The sequence below is a fragment of the Kogia breviceps genome, chromosome 7 (genome assembly GCF_026419965.1).
Source record: "Kogia breviceps isolate mKogBre1 chromosome 7, mKogBre1 haplotype 1, whole genome shotgun sequence".
NCBI lineage: Eukaryota > Metazoa > Chordata > Mammalia > Artiodactyla > Physeteridae > Kogia > Kogia breviceps.
The window spans coordinates 6,820,089-6,837,100 of record NC_081316.1 but is presented as its reverse complement, the minus strand read 5'-3'; the positions used below and the strand labels follow the sequence as shown (position 1 = coordinate 6,837,100).

General features: G+C 58.7%; 1 protein-coding gene across 1 annotated transcript in view; it reads left to right on the top strand.

Moving 5' to 3' along the window:
* ALX4 (ALX homeobox 4) overlaps positions 1 to 16,462 on the top strand; it is a 40,934-nt gene extending 24,472 nt beyond the window's left edge. The window contains exons 2-4 of the mRNA XM_059069929.2: positions 6,437 to 6,747; positions 13,469 to 13,597; positions 16,133 to 16,462. Coding sequence (XP_058925912.1) covers positions 6,437 to 6,747; positions 13,469 to 13,597; positions 16,133 to 16,462 — 770 coding nt within the window. The remainder of the gene's footprint in view (positions 1 to 6,436; positions 6,748 to 13,468; positions 13,598 to 16,132) is intronic.
* Positions 16,463 to 17,012: the final 550 nt, after the last annotated feature.

Below are 17,012 nucleotides of genomic sequence, written 5' to 3'. Positions count from 1 at the left end.
GTTCCGGGTGCCCCATATCCTCGCTATCGCGTGGTATCATCAGGTGTTTTATTTCCATTGCAATAGGTGTGTAGCCATATCTCATGGGGGTTTTAGTTTGAATATCCCTAGTGGATAATCCATTGAGTAGGCCATCGTGCTTATTTCCATGGATATCTTCTTGGGTGAAATGTCCATTCAAATATTTTACCCATCGTTTTTTAGTTTTAACATTACTGCTAACTAAGCTCCACATTTTATTCAGATTTCACTAGTTTTTCCCTAATGTCCTTTTACTGTTTCAAGACCCCGTCCTGGATACCACATCACATTTAGTCCTCATGTCTCCTTAGCCTTCTGTGATCTGTGACGGTTTCTCGGACTTTCCTTGTTTTGAGAGGCACATTTAGGGCTTGGGTGGGTGCATGTTGGTGACAGGAGCCAGTCTCTCCAAACTGGCAGTTCCTCCAGGGCAGGGACACCGTCCGTATCTACTGGGTACACACTGATACGCCCCATGCACGTTTGCTGAGATGTCGCCGCGGTTACTGCTACCCCTTTGGTGTTACTTCTTGGGCCTGGAGCTAAAACTAGGGACATGCGAGCTGAACTCTGGACAGAGTCCAGCGGCAGATGAGGTAGGCCGGGGTTATAATCCATGGCTCACCTTTAACCTCTGCCCCCACCCCCGCACGACTGTTTGGACAGGGGTGGGTTTAGTCAGTGCCCTTCAAACAGCATGAAAGGACCTCACGCTGGCCTGTTTTGTTTAAGGAGGCTGCGTCGGCGGCCCCGTGCACACTGCCACGGGACATGAGGCCGGCTCACCCGAGAACAGAGTAAGCGGCATGTGTCCCCCACAAAGCAGATGTTTGGAGGAAAAATAGATGTAATCAAAAGCACGGAGGATAAAATTACTCAAAGCCCTTAGACAGACCCGCCATATGCGAGGGTACACGCACACACGCACGCGTGTACCACCCACGTCCATACCCACCCGCGTGTATCTACAGGGTCGCGTTCACACCCACACCCCCACACGACAGCCCACGTCCGCGGGCCCACACGTGCCACTTGTGTGCCTGCCCTTGACCTCACGAGCCTGCACGCTACACAGACCTATCCGCAGGCCACTACACACGTGTTCCCCGCGCCCATTTGCAACTGCAGGCTTGTGCCCCATGCCCGAGGGCACACATCCGTGCACGTGGAAGGGATACACACGGAGACGCCTCCAGCACCCTCTCCGCAAATGGCTTCAGAAGTTCATTCTCTGTAAATCACAGCCATAAAAAAAAACTCTCTTGAAATCACAGTCGTGAAAAGAAATCACGGTCACCTTTGGAAATCTTTCAAGGCCTTTCATGTCGAAGAAAAGTCTAGAGTAGTGTGACACCCGATAGGGTTGAACCGGGACGAGTGGCTAGAGGTGAAGGGAATGAAGAAAGGTTTCCCATTTCTCGTTGGATTTTTCTTGAAATCCAACAGCCAGGGCTGTCCAGCAGCGGACCAGGCGGCTCCCAGAAGAGGCCGGGCCTCCTTCCCAGGGGAGTTCAGGCAGAGGCCCGAGGGCCTTGTGTGGCTCCTGATGGAGAATGTAACCTCTGAACCGAAGAATGCTTCCCACCTGATCAGAAGTGGTCGGCGGAGCCTTCGCCTGGGGTTGTTCGAAGGGCCGGCGTCCCTCCCTCGGGGCAGGGATGACTCAGGATGTTGTGTGCGCACCTCTCGATGCCTCTGGGTAGCCGGGGATCTATTTCCAGATCAAGACCTGCTGGGGGAAGCTGCAGCCTGCGATTACATTGTCTTGGGCCACACAGCCTGCGACAAAGCCCGCCCAGGGATCCCTTCCCACTCTGGGCAGGGTGTCAGCATAGCACCCGGCCCGAGTCCCCGGGGGGTGGCCCCAGGGAGGATGGGGGGAAGCCAGCCAGGCAGGCAGGTGGCCTGGACCCAAAGACGCTCTGTCGCTGCTCAGCTTCCTGCCAGTGCCGGATGCTCTTGGGCCTCAAGACGGTGGGCCCGGCAGCGGGGCAAAAGCTGGGAGATTCCAGTGGCCGTGTCTCTCTCCCAGCATATAGCAGCGCAATGGATGCAGAGCTGGTTCCGGGCAGATGCTGGACTGGGGTTCCTGGACATGTCAATTCCAGAGCCCCGCCCCGTGAAGCCCATCTCTGTGCTTCTCCTTCTGCCTCCTTGAGCCTCTTTCTTGCCGCGTGGAGACGTCCTTCTATGTCTGCCTGCTCTCTCTCCTCTCCCTCCTTCTGTCCTCCATCTTTTCCTCTCTCCCTCGGTGATCTCACCTCCTGTTTCAGCCTCTGATGGAGGCATTCGTCGCCTTGGGCCTTCTTCTCATGTATCCTCGCCACCTCTCTCCTCAGTGTCTACGAGGATACGTTCATTCAACGGACATCTCTGCACGTACCCTAGAGGTGCTGGCACGCAGTAGGTGCGCAGAGGCAGCCGGACAGAGTGAGAGCTCAGTCGTGTTCGTTTGTTAGAAATTGCCCGTTGATTCCTCGGTAACCTCTTCCTGCCAGGCTGCTGGCTGTCCCGTCCTGGGCTGAGCCCTGGGCTGAGAAGGGACCGATGGCATGAGGTCCCGACCCTCGGGGAACTGATCCTCTAGGAGGAGCTGGACATTCGGGGTTGGATTATATACTAGTCCGAAAACACAGTCAGTAATTGGATGGCGGGGTCTGTATGACTGCCGCAGTCTCAGAGGGCTTCCTGGAGGAGCTGGTGCTTGATTGGACCTTGGAGGTCGGCTGGGAAAAAAGGGACATTCCGGGCAGGTGGACAGAGGTGGGGGTGAGGGAGACCAAGGAGGTCAGTGCTTTCCTTTGTTCAGGAGGAATTCAGCCTGAGTCTCAGGCCCCCTGTTTTCGGTGGCCGTCTTGAGGAGGGGGGGTCACGGAGCGAGCTGGACCCTGACCGGCGCCAGGCCTCGGGCCACGGTACCGAGTCTCCCCCCGGCCCCTCTGGATCGTCTAGTCGGAGAGCGATCTGCCGGCTTTGCCCAGAGCCCAATACCGTCACCCGGGCCCGTCCCTGGCGCCCACCTGTCTCAAGCAGGCCTGTTAAACTCAGGACCTCCTGCAGGAGAGCAATGGGAACTGTAATTATTTACTCAGGAGGGCGGAGGACTGAGAGGCGGGGCAGCCCTCGCCAGATGTCCTCAGGGCTGGCTTGGGAAAAGCCCCGGGAGGTTTTGAACCGGGACCAATGAGCCAGACCCTACAGGAGACAGACACGGGCTGGACCTAAGGACAGATGGTCCAGCTGTCCTGGGGGCAGTGAGCTCTCTGTCACCAAAGCCTGGATGATAGCACTTGGTAGAGATGCTGCAGGGTGGCAGGAGGTGGAAACTGATGCGTGAGCACCTGAGAGGGCCTTCCTTGGCTTCTCGTTCTGACCAGTGGGGGCAGAAGCTTGGAGAATTTCCCTTTGTTGTCTAAACGGGGGGCCCAACCTCAGAATTTAAAGCACGATGATCAGTAATCAAGACTGAGATTTGGAAGATTCCCTCCCTCTTCAAGGACCAGAGAAACCTCAGTTTTGCCAGAATTCCTTCATCTCTAAGCCTTTCCAGTTAGCTGACATTTGCCTGGACAGACATGGCCCCATCCTCTCCCCTCTTCTCCCCACTCCAGATCCCAAGGGGAAGGTCCCACTGGTCCCTAAGGCGGGGAGGGCTACTTACTCCACCGGGCCAAAGCTGTGACACCAGCTGATGTCAGGGTGTACCTGCTCCCGTGTGCAGATGAGGCTCTGGGACATAAAAGGCATCCTCTGAAGTCTCAGGCAGACTTTGGGAGAGCCGGGACGGCAAACAGATCTCCCGTCTCTCGGCCTGGTGGTCTTTGCACACGCCATGCCGTCTCCCCGCTCCTGGCCCACTCGCTCCCTTTCAGTGGGCGGCTGGAGCGGGGGGAAATCGGATTCTTACTCCTCTTCTTGGAAGACTGGACATTCTGCTGCCTCCCCCAGCGCTGAGCCTAGAACCAGCCCACGCTGGGGAGCTTCTCCCAGAGGCCACGTCCGCACTCTCTCCTCCTCTGGGGCTGGTTCTTCGGCTTCCAGGATGCACAGACCAAGCCTCTTGGTTATGTGAGGCCCCTGGATTCCTCTGGTCCTACCTCCCTCCCCAGGAAAGGCCACGAGGCCATGGCTAGGAGCAAAGAACCAACACAAGGGCTGAGAGGCGGCACTCTGTCGCTAAGTAGGGCACATTGCCCACTCTCTCTGGCCTGTTTCCCCTGACTTAACACGAGGACTTTGGTCCCTACCAACACTTGCTTTTTATAACATGGAGTTTTCCCCCGCATGGCCCAGCCCCTACGGTTGTATGAGGTGGTCCCGATCCCAGGCTGAGGGCCAGAGGATACGGTAAAGGGTCTGCGGGGTCATGGGATGGGGCCTGAGGAGCAGTGCTAGGGCAGAGGGGGCACGGGCTGCCCCCCCCCAAGTCTGGCCTCCAGGAAGTTGCATAACAGAGATGTTTATTTTTGGTGAGGCTGGGTGGGATTTCTTCTCCTTAAAAAAAAAAAAAAACCCAAAACATAAAACTTATTTGTCTGCCAGGAAGATAAATATCTTTGCTGAAAGCTCTTGGCCCGGCTGCCAGCTGCAGCTTGCGTGATGCTGTCACCAAAGCCGTGGCGGTCTGCCCGCGTCTGGGCTTACATGGGTGTCATATGCGATGCCTGGGGGTCAGCCCCCCACCCTGCTGGCATCGATGCTGCCAGCGGCCCTCAGGAACAGCCTCCCCAAGCTGCTTGCAGGCCCACTCTGGGCATTCACCTCCACCCCGATTTCCTCAGCGCCCTGAAGAGGGAGGTGAGAATGACAGAGAGCAAAACGTCCCTCTCAGCTGCCCCGGCATTAAGAGAGCCCCCAGTGTACACGGAAAGCCAGGGGCGAGACTGAACCTGAAGCTTCGGCCCTAGGACCTGGGCAGGGTTAAGAGACCCGGGCTAGAGGCATCGTCCTGACTTAATGCCCGCTGCTCAGATCTCTTCCTAGAAGAGGAGACCGAGGGTCAGAGCGGTTGGAGCTCACGCCGACCACAAATGCTTTGTCATGATCAGAGTTTGCGTGTGTGAAAGGTTTTGTCAGATGCTCCCCACACGTGTCTTATTAATCCTGTATGTTATTTCACTCTACAAGAGTCACAGTCAATGGAATTTGGCTCAGAGAGGGGCTCACACCCCCGTCTCCAGACACCAGCCCAGCGCCCTCCCCACGGCACGCGCACACGCTCCTGCGCTTGGGGCCCCCAGGGAGGGCCTGCCCCCTTGGAGGACTAACCCGGGGGTCAGAATCTTCTGCTGCTCACAAGTCTAGACCAGAACTGGGCATAACTTAATGGTACGGGCAGAAGGCTGTCTAGCCGGCACCATGCTGGGAGCTTTATGTGTCAGCCTTTCTAATCCCACAACTCCCGTGAGGAAGATCCTACGGGATTCTGCATCGTACAGAGGGGGAAACTGAGGCATCGAGAGGTTAGGTGAACTGTCCGAAGCTCCCAGCTGGGATTCACGCCCCTGGTACCAGTTCCAGAGCCTGTGCTCTGATCCCTGCCCTGAGGCGGGCGTGTGCCCAGGGTGCTAACTGGGCTCTTTGGACTTGGACAAGCTACTTCCCGGTCCACCGTCCCACCCCGGCCTCCGCCTCCTCACCCTTGACCCGTGTGGGCTGACGGGTCCTTTGCAGCTCTGAGCATCCAGGAATCAGCCGGCAGCGCCCCGTTCTGTTAGACAGCAGTGGCTGTGGGCCTGGGCCGTGAGCTCTGTGTAAGTCTGCTGGGTCCCCCGTGCCAGCATCCGGGGCGTGTCGGGGGAGATGCCCCACCGCCTGAGTAAACACGCCCTCCACCTGGAGGGGCAGCTCACCACTTGGACAATAGGTGAGACCAGTGTGGGGGGCGCGGGGACAGGACCCCTCAGCGCTGGATTCTTGGGCAGAGTCTCCGGAGCCCCTGCTGAACCCCAAACAGGACCAGGCCGGAAAGGTGGGGCCTCTCCTCCTCACTCCAAGCCCAGCTGGGCCAGATATGGCTGCTGACTGAGTTTTCCTTCCCGCTCTGGGAGTCCGAGGCACTGAGCCAGCATCCTCGACGCCCGAAGAAGAGGTGCTGGCAAAGGGTCCTTCTAGAGTGAGGAGCCCAGAGTCAGTGGGGTGGAGCTTAAATGCTATAGAGGTCAGACTGGCTGACCCAGAGTCACAGAACATTGGTGCTGAAAGGGGCCCGTGCTGAGACGAGGACGAAGAGGCTGGAGACTCGCCCGAGGTCACACGGCATGTTAATGGCAAGCCAGGGTTAGACCCTGGGCCTCCTGGCCTCGCACCCCATACTTCCCTGAGAGGCCAGAGGCAAGGGATGGCTCCCCGGTCCCTCCCTCCTCTCATGCTTGGTTCAGCCACTGGGTTTTGACCTCCTTTCCTCCCCCCTCAGCCAAAGAGAGCTCCCTGGGGGAACCGGAGTTGCCGCCCGACTCTGACACCGTGGGGATGGACAGCAGCTACCTCGGCGTGAAGGAGGCTGGGGTGAAGGGGCCCCCGGACCGGGCCAGCGCCGACCTCCCCAGCCCACTGGAGAAGGCGGACTCCGAGAGCAACAAGGGCAAGAAGCGGCGGAACCGAACGACCTTCACCAGCTACCAGCTGGAGGAGCTGGAGAAAGTCTTCCAGAAGACCCACTACCCCGACGTGTACGCGCGGGAGCAGCTGGCCATGAGGACCGACCTCACCGAGGCCCGCGTGCAGGTCAGTGAGGGCGCCTGGGAGGGCGCGGGAGAGCGGGGCCTGCCCTTGGGACGGTGGCCGGAGCTGAGACCGCCTGCCTGTCCCCAGTCACGCCAGGGCTCTCTTCACCTCAGTGCAAGGAGCCCGCCCCTCACGCCCCGGCTCCAGAGCAAGTCTGCTTTGACTCACTTTACTGTCTGGCCTCTTGCTCTGGTTGGAGCTGGGGCAAAGCTCCCAGTGGACGGGCAGGAAGCCTCTAAGCTGTACTTCTGAGTTCTCCGTGGTGTGGGAGTCGAGTCCAGGCCCTGTCATGAAGGAGATGGCGACTGGTCTCTGCTCTGGAAGGCCTGTCTCTTAGAAAGGAAACAGGACGAACTTAAATACATCCATAGCAGCCCAGTGGGCAGAAACAGAGCCAACCCAGCTCTTCTTTTTGCCCAGGATGGCTGCCTCGTCCTCCATCTTTCAGGTTCCAACTCAGTATGCCTCCTCTGAGAAGGCTTCCCGATCACCATGGCTAAAGAAGGGGCCCTCACCGTCACCCGACCCCCAACACAACGCAACCCAGCACAACCTAAACCAACACAGCTCAACCCAACACAGCTCAACACAGGCCAGCAGAACCCAAATCAACACAGCTCAATTCAACAGAACTCAACACAGCTCAACACAGGCCAGCACAGCCCAACCCAACCCAACACAACATAACCTAAACCAACACAGCTCAACACAACCCAGCATAACCCAAATCAACACAGCTCAACTCAACAGAACTCAACACAGCTCAACACAGTACAACCCAACACAGCACAACACAATATAACCTAAACCAACACAGCTCAACAGAACGCAACACAGCTCAACACAGCCCTCAGAGCCCAACATGACACAGCATAACGTAAACCAACAGAGCTCAACCCAACACAGCCCAACACAGCTCAATGCAACCCAACAGAAGCCAACACAACACAATACAACATAACCCAACCCAACACAGCTCAACACAACCCAACACAACATGACACAGCTCAACACAGTAAGAGAACCCACCAAAACCAACACAACAAAACCTCACACAGCTCAACCCAACACAACACAACACAATAGAACACAATACAGCTCAACCCAACACAACACAACTCAACCCAAATTAACACAAAACAACACAAGCAAACCAGGTCAACTTCTACCACATTGTCCTATTTTATCTTTTCTATAGAATTTATGACAGCTTAAAATATTTTATCTGTTTGTCTCCTCTCACTGGAATATGAGCTCCTTGAGGGCAGGTACTGTCTGTTGTTCAAAACTGTATTCCTAACAATTAGAGAAGGCCGAACTCAGAGCAACAAAGGCAAAAAATAAATATACGTGGACCAACTGACCTCCTTTGACCAGAGAGGTGTGTCTTCCCCCCCTGCATGAAATTACAGCAGAGAAAGAACCAGAAAGGAAGCAAAGTCCTCTAAGTACCCCCAAACACAGGCAACAAGATCCGTGCACTAAAGCTTGAGCTTCAGCGTGACACAAAATAAACGTCAGGTTCAGCCTGCCTCTCCAACCCAGGGCATGTTAGAAACAGCAAGTCAGGTATTGGCAGATAGCTATTTACCCCCTCCTGTGGGCTGTGGAAATCAACAGCTTGAGAGCAAAGAGGAGTTTTTTTAAAACAAGCAGCACAGTTCAGATCAGCGCAGCACAGCTCTGCTCAGGTCTTTTCAACACCAGGACAAAAAGCCCTGTTACTTAGCAGACCCCAAGGGCACCTCCTGTTGCATTTGTTCACTAAAGAATCTTCAGCAGTGTTTCTAAGGCATCAATAAAAGGTTCATCAGTCTCAACCATGCTCTGTTTAAAAAGGCAGAGGCATTTGTACTATGGTCCAGAAATGTTTTCATCTAAAATGGCTAATGTGGGGGGCTTCCCTGGTGGTCCAGTGCTGAAGACTCCACGCTTCCACTGCAGGAGGCTCGGGTTTGATCCCTGGTTGCGGAACTAAGATCCCACATGCCATGTGGCGCAGCCAAAAATTAAAAATAATAATAATAAAATAAAGTAAAATAAAATAAAATGGCTAACGTGAAAAGGGACCGGTAGTTGTCAGTGAATACACGGCCATCCAGAAACGGCAGGAACCCAAGGGGGTTCTGAGCAGTCAGGTCGTTTATCTGTAAATGCCCAAAGACAAGCTTCCCGGTTTTTTCCTCTCCAGTTCGCAGTGAGTATTTGGGGAAGAAAGTCAGGGCAGCTGAGGCCTCACTGTGATTCCAGAAACCTTCTCACACCCACTGTCCCACCTGAGTCATGCGACTTCCTGCTGCCTCGGGAGTCTGGACAGGAACCACAGCATCTGGCCTCAGCCCCAGCCAATGGATTTGGGAGGAGCTAAAGGAGCAGGTGGAGAGGGGGTGGCTGTTATGGGGCATATTCCTGTAGATGCTGTGTTTGTGTGAAGCAAACCGTTCCTTTTCTGTGCAGTACACATGTGTGTGCACGTGTGTGTCCCTAACAAATGGACAGGAGCGCCAAGAGTAAAATTCACTTAGAATCAAACGAAGGATGGTCCTTCGAGTACAACACATGGAAATGACACTGGGGTACGTTGAACACTTTTCAGGCACCACAGTGGAGTGCTAAAGTGGAGTGCTCTCCCTGCACACACACACACAGACACACACTCACACACAAACACACACACACGTTTATGCCTACTTTCAAAAAGGAGCTGGGGCAGCTTACAATTAAAGATTTATTATTTTCATCTAAGAACAAGAACGAAGTCATGAAATGGGAAAGTATTTATGTCAAAGATCTAGACTAAGGATCATATTTGCCACTGAGCGCAAATTTCAACCCTGAGCTTCCTGGCAGCCAAGGCAGAAAGGGAAACTCTAATGTGTGCACATCTTATCATCTAAGGGAAGAGCCATAGAAGTATAGAACGCTAGTGCTGGAAAGGATCACCGGGTCCTCTCATTTGATATCAAGGAAGAAGAGGCCCAGAGGCAGGAAGCGGTCACCTGTGGTCAGGTGACTCAGGAAAGGTGATTCAGTGGCAGTGCTGAGAATAGAATGTTCTGGACCCTGAGTTCCAGCCCAGCGCTTCTTTTCCTTTAGCTTGCCGGAGCAGGACGCGTGCCAGATCGTTCTGAGACTTTTCTTTGTATGAAGGCAGCGGGATGGGTGGCATTGTCGTGTGTGTCAGACCTCCGGGTTGAGCCTGGCAGTGCCCCAGGGATGGGGGACGTGGGGACGGACCCCCTGCTTTGCCTCTGCTGGGTTTGTCTAGGGTCCGTACTCAGCTGGTGGGAAGCCAGGTGCCTGGCCTAGGGTGGCCGAGTGGGGACAGGGAGGGGGAGACGGGGGCCCCGAGATGGGCCTTTCCTGGGAAGAAGCCCGGGGCTTGGCCCCGCTCCAGGGGCCCGCAGGCGTCTCTCCCTGCCGTCCCTCCCTGCCGTCCGGGACTCTCCCTGCCGTCCGGGACTCCAGTCTCCGCAGCTGGTGTCTGAAGAAAATAAGACAGAGGCCTCCCTGCCCCGGGCCACCCCGCCCTGGCCCGACAGGGGCCGCGGTTAGCAAGGACCCTGCCAAGATGGTTGGTTCGTCGGGGAGAGGCCTGTGCTGAGCTGGCCCGGGCTGGGGTGGGCTGGGAGCGGGGCGGTCCTGGGCCGAGACACGGAGCACGGAAGGCTGGGACCTTGCAGTCCCCCTTCCTTCTGGGGTTGCACAGTGGAGACAGGCCTAGGGCCACAGAGCCCGAGGCACAGAGCACCCTCGGAGCCCCAGGCTCCAAGGGTCAGAAATGGGAGGGTGCTCGGGGTCTCGGGACCCTTGAGTGTGAGCACAGGAGGGGCCCGCGAGCGTACCCCTGCCACCACCCAAGTTAGGCGTGAGGAGGCTGAATGCCAGGAGGCTGACTTAGCTTAAGCCTCATCTGGGCAGAAAACCTCCAGCCTTGTATGCGGGGTTAGGCCCAGGGAGGAAGGACCCGGAGGAGGGAGGGGAGGTGGGCGGCTCGGCTCCCATCGGCCTGCTCCGCGCAGCTGTGCCGCCTCCCACGGTCTCCATCTTTAGCCCTCAAATAAATCCCTCAGCCTGACCCTCCTCCACTCCCTCCCCAAGTCAGCGCTCTCTCAGCTGCCTCTCCCCTGGGCTCGTCTATCTTCCCGGAGAACCCAGGTCTCCCCTCCCCCGCCTCCCCCCCCCCCCCCCGCCCCGCGCTCATCTCCAGCCACCACCACGCACTCCGTCTCCCCCCTCAACCCCAGGCCCCCTCGCAGGGCACTGGGCTGCCTCCTTCCCCATCCACGCGCCTCCCAGCCCAGCCCGCGCCTCCGTGTCACCTCCACCAGCACCGCTGGCTCCCACCACGGGACCGGGTCCACAGAGACTCAACCGCAACCCCCCAGTGGCGGACACGTCACCTTCTTCTAGCCTCCTCGGCCTCAAAGAAAGAAAGCAGTCATATATCCAGATGCCTCCAGTGGGCTTCTCCCCTCCCGCTGGCCTCCCCCAAAGAGAACCCTTGGGGGCTGAGGAAGGAGCGGAAAGACTGAGCTAAGCCTGCAGGAAATTAAACATGAAATGAAAACAAGCGCCTCTGATTCACTCTCTCATCCTGCCCCCGGTCCCCCATTCCAGACCACCGATAAAGGGGGATCCCGTTTCAGTGGCGCAGAGAGGAGACCCGATCTGCCCTTGGTTCCCAGTGGGCGGCCTGGGCCCGGACCCCAGGAGCCCCAGGAGGACAGGAAGCCCCGGGAGGCTGTGGGGCAGCGGCTGAGACTCCAGCCCAAGAGAGAGCGCAGGCTCTGGGGGGCGGGGGACACCCAGGAGAGCGCTTCTCCTGCACCAGAGTCAAGACAGGAAACAGTGACGCTGAAGGAGATGCCAGCAGCGCTCTGTGTGTGTGTGTGTATGTGTGAGACACTCATGCTTGTGTACGGGGACGAGCCAAAGCCTCACCCTCCACACACTAACATGGGCCACACACACACACACACACACACACACACACACACACACACACACACACACACACACACACCCCTTCTTTTCTGACCGCTTTCTTCTAGCAAAAGACAGCAAGGAAGGCCAGGAGCTATAAAATAAACAAGTGTGAAGTACTCTAAAAACTCGGTGACAGCATTTCCCGTCTAGCTCACCTGCTGCTCTCGGAGGCACCACCCCTGGGAAGAGGTCAGCACAGATATTGGCCCCATTTTCCAGATGCAGAAACTGAGGCCAGTGGTTATGCCAGGCACTCCAGTGGGCACCCGTGGGCCAAGCAGCCTCTGTGCTGCCGCATGGTGAATCCATCCAGGCCTCAGGCCCAGCTCCCTCCCCCTCGTCCGAGGAAGCTCTATGCTCTCAGCAAGGCTGCCTGCGGCAGCTGCTGCAGCAGTGTGCTGTTTGAGGTGTGCCCACGTGCACCCGAGTAGCAGCTGGGTAGGTGCACATCCAGCTGCCAGGAATCTCCCTCCAGGGAGCTCTGAGGTCTGCCCTTGACTCAGCTTGAAGCCCTCTCTGGCTTGGAAGCTGAGCCCTGCTCACTCCCCCTCTCCCATCCTCCCCTGTCCCCGTTGCCCCCTCCCCAGATCCCAAGTCACTGGCAGGAGGGACAGATCCCAAGGCGAGCTCCTGCCTGTGAGCCTTGGGAAAGTTCTCAGCCTGCCAGAAACTTTGCTCCTGCAACAGGAAAAGGACGCACCCCACCTCCACCCCCATGGCCAGAGACCCTGGCTCACACACTGGACTCAGAGCCCACCCTCCCCACCCAGTACCCGGTCACGCCAACGCCCCACCCCCATGCTCAGTGACAGGTGGGCCTCCTCTCCTCCTCGGCACCAGGCTACTCTGCAGCCCGAGATTCTGCAGCAGCTGCCTCTCTTCGAGGCGCCGTGGCGACCCCTCCACCTGGCATTCGAGGCCCCCCCAATCTGGCTCCCACCTCCATGGTCCTTTCCCTCCCATCATTCCCCCAACTGGCAGCGTGGCCTCCTGAGGTCCCCTGAGTGTGCCCTGCTGTTTCTAAGCTCGGCCTGGACTTCCATCCCTCGAGCCAGCACTCAGAGCCCAGCCCCAGCCTTCCCTCCGCAAAGCCGTCCCTGAATGCCTCTGGAGCCCGACTGAACCCCTGTCCCCCAGAGAAGCTTTCACCTGGGGCTGCTCTGAGCCGGGAGACTCTTTCTGACAAAAGTCTGCACAGATGATGCAGGAAGTAGGAATCCTGAACCTGGGGGGAGAGGTCCCAGGAAGCCCAGACCTTTTGGAAAATGACGGCAAACCACAGGTGTGTGATCGTGCAGGAGAATGATTTTCTGGGTGAGCGTTCACAGCTCTTACCAGATTCTCCCCGGGAGTCTCCGGCCCCAGTGGATCAGGCCGCCCTCCACGTTGGGGTTGGTTAGATGACCGCTAAGATGACTGGGGGCGCGTGTTTTGTGTGAGTGACACTTGCCTGCTCTAGATTCTGAAGCTCAGAAAAATGAAGCTACTGGCCCAAGGTCAGGCCCGCGTGATCAACTGGAATAAACTGCCTTCCAGGCTCTCGATGTCTATCATTCTAGATTGTATACTCTATACTCTTGAGGATAAAGGCCGAGGTGGACACATTACCTGTAGCCCCATGGCCTCGACCCCACACGGCAACTGGTGAGACTCAAGGGAGAGGCTGGCACCGCCTGAAGGCGGGGCCTCCAGCTCCTGGCCTGACCCCGGTGACAACTGCTCTGTCCTGCAGGTCTGGTTCCAGAACCGGAGGGCCAAGTGGAGGAAGAGGGAACGTTTTGGGCAGATGCAGCAGGTTCGAACCCACTTCTCCACGGCCTACGAGCTGCCCCTCCTCACCCGGGCGGAGAACTATGCCCAGGTAAGTGCCTGCGCCCGGCCGCCGGCTCTGGCCCCCAGCCCCTCATGCTCTGTGAAGGGGCACCTTCCCCGGAAAGAGGACTCGGGGCCCGTCCGGGCGTGTACGTTTCTCCAGAATGTGGGAGGCCCAGAGCTCCTTCTGTCCGACGTAAGTGTTGACCCAGACCCGGCTGGACTTTAGGGAAGAAAGGCCAGGGTGCTGAGAATGGCTTTTTCTTCTGCCACTTTGGCCACTTGCGCTACGAGCGTCAGAACCAGGGAAGCTTCGCTGAAGGCCGGGGGACCTCCAGGTGGCCGGGAGCCACTCCGAGCGTTTCCTAGGAGAGGGGTCCTGACGCCTGGAGGCCTTGAGGCAAGGCTGGAATGAGCAGGGAACCCTTAGTCATCCCGGCTCCAGAGCTTTCTCACTGCGGGCAGGTCACAAGCTCTCTGAGCCTCGCTTTCTTCACCTGCGGATTGGGCTTTATAAAAGCCTACGCCTCAGCTCTTCTACGAGGTCGTTGGAAGGTCTCAGTCAGATTGTGCAAAAGCGCTCTGAGACGGAGGCAGCTCCGGAAAGGTTGTTTTGCGCGTTCGCGGCTCTCCCCGGCGTCTGTCCCATCTTCTCCCATCCCCACCGGAGCGTCTTCCTCCGTGGCTGTCAGCCAGTCCCTCGTTCCGGGGCCTTCGAGTCCTCGGTGGGGTGCAAGGGGACGAGAAGCAGTATGAGTAACGTCAGGCAGCCAGGACGCTTGGAGGGATGTATTTTTGGCTGAGTCCACACCTGACTCCCCTCAACCTGTCCTGCAGAGGCTGCCGGTTCCTCCCTCCCAGGCCTCGCTGTGGCATGGCCTCCGCCTTCAGCAGCGAGCCAGGCCACAGGCTTTCCTAAGCCTCCTTTACCTCTCACTGTCCCAGGGCCACGGCAGCCCGTGGTCCCTGGGCACCCCACAGGATCGGCTCTGCCCCTCCCCCTCCCAGGATGCACATGGAAGGGGTCAGGGGTCAGGCCACCCCACAGGATCAACTCTGCCCCTCCCCCTCCCAGGATGCACATGGAAGGGGTCAGGGGTCAGGCCACCCCATAGGATCAGCTCTGCCCCTCCCCCTCCCAGGATGCACATGGAAAGGGTCAGGGGTCAGGCCCCAGGGTGAGGCTGGGGGGTGGGGGTGTCTTATGCACACACGCCGTCTGTATCAGCTCCCGCCGCCGCGCTCCTTCACCTCCTTCTCCCCTCTCTCCTCCCTGCAATCCAGCCTCCCTCTGTCCCCCAGAGGATGGACCTCCAGCCCCATTCCTTGACCTTGATCTCTGCGGCTTAGGCTCATCACACTCATAACACACCGGGGGCCATGCTTTTCGCTCTCACAGCAGCACCGCACATCACACGCCCCAGGCCTCTTGAGAGGGGGGGTGGGGGAGGGCCGAGCCGTTCCCCATCTCCCAGACCAACTGGGGGCAATGTGACCAGGCCAGTCTGCAGGTAGTTCCTGTTGCCATTGCGGGATCTGGGACACAGTCCCCTCCTCCCTCCTTTTAAATGCCTTCCCTGAATGCATATTCCAAACACTGTCGGCACGGGGGTGGGGGGGTCGGGGGTGGGCAGGCCAGCAGAAGCTGCTCCTGGGCCGGGCCACTGAGAAGCCCAATCGTGCGGCTGAGAGGTGCACCGTCTCCTCCTCAGAGCTCATCCTGCTCGCCCGGCCCCATGCCCGGGACACTCAGCCCCCAGTTCTGTCTCCCCATAAATGCCGAGAGGAAAATGGGTCCAGAGGTGGAAGCTGGGGCGGGAGGGGAGGACAGCTGCACAGATAGAAGACAACATGTCCAGGTCAACCCCCCCCCCCGCCTCCTGAACACCTTCCACGTGCCCCCCACCTCACCCCACCCCCAGCCCGGCTCCATCCCTCCGTTTACCACCTCCTGAGGCAGCCCCTTCAGTCCCGGAGTTACTTCCCAAGCCTCAAGGGCTTGAGCCCCCGGAAGCTCCAGCACTACCCTTGACTTCTGAGAGAATTTAGGGCCCCCGCCGTCCACCCCACACCCCCTCCACACCACAGCCTGCAAGCCCACAGCCCATGTTCCCAGCGCCCGAGCTCTCTGGGTTCACGGCAAGTCTCTCGAGGGCGTGCCAGGCCCGGGGAAGAGCCAGAGGTGAGTGAGACAGTCACCGACCCTAGGGGTCCACGGATGCAGAGACCAAGTCTGCATCTGCCTCTAAAGTTGCGGGCTGCCCTCAGCTGGTGAGCTGTGTCCCCAGGACAGCCGTTTCACCAGCCGCGTGATGAAATTTCAAGTTCAGTCTTGACAACGGAACTTCTATCTGGGTCCTGGGAACACAGGAGCCAGAGCCTAAGACCCAAAGGCTCCTAAGGGGCTAGATGGCCACGAAGGCTTGGAGAGGCTCCCAAGTAAGCGCTCCGGACTGGCTTCATCATCAGGGTGGGCTCGTGAGCGAGGAGAGGTCATCCGTGGGGGAGGGGAAAGCCCCGATGTGCTCCCCGCCCCCCCCCCGCCCCCGCCAGCCCATGACCTCTCTCCCTCCCCTCTCCCCAGATTCAGAACCCGTCCTGGATCAGCAACAACGGGGCCGCCTCACCAGTGCCCGCGTGCGTGGTCCCCTGCGACCCTGTGCCCTCCTGCATGTCCCCTCACGCTCACCCCCCTGGCTCCGGGGCCAGCGGCGTCACCGACTTCCTGGGGGTCTCTGGGGCTGGCAGCCACGTGGGCCAGACGCACATGGGCGGCCTGTTTGGAGCCGCGGGCCTCAACCCGGGCCTCAACGGCTACGAGCTCAACGGTGAGCCAGACCGCAAGACGTCGAGCATCGCGGCCCTCCGCATGAAGGCCAAGGAGCACAGCGCGGCCATCTCCTGGGCCACATGACAGGGCACCCCCGTCCTACCCCCGTGCCCTCCCCCACCTCGGGGCACTGGCCACGCCCATGCTTCCCAGGCCCCCAGCCCCCCACTCGACTTTCCCCTCGGGAACCTGGCCCGGGGGCCGGGGCCGGTGCCGGGGGCCTTACCCTCAGCACTTTCCGCTGCGCCAAGTCTGGGGCCCCGTGGACTGTCGGGAGGGAGGGGGCGGCAGACGCTGAGGCCGAGCCCCCCTGCTCGCGGCCCGAGGCAGTGGAGGAAGCCAGGCGGCCGAGTTCTGCAGCTTTGCGTCCATTCTAAGCCGAAGACCCTTCCTCCCCGCTCCTGCTCCTCTGCCCTGCCCGGTTTGACGGCTGAGTCGAGGATGGACTCCCGTGCAGACCCAGCAGTGGCCACGGTGCAGTCCCGTCCGTCCTTCCCTCTGCTGTGTGGTCCCTTGGTCACCAGGCCAGTGACTGCGTCTGAAGAACGGGCTGCCCTGCAGAGTCGGCCTCGGCCTTCCCGTCTCCCTTTCTCTCCCTAAAAGCCCACGGAACGCCACCTCCTGGACCCAAGGC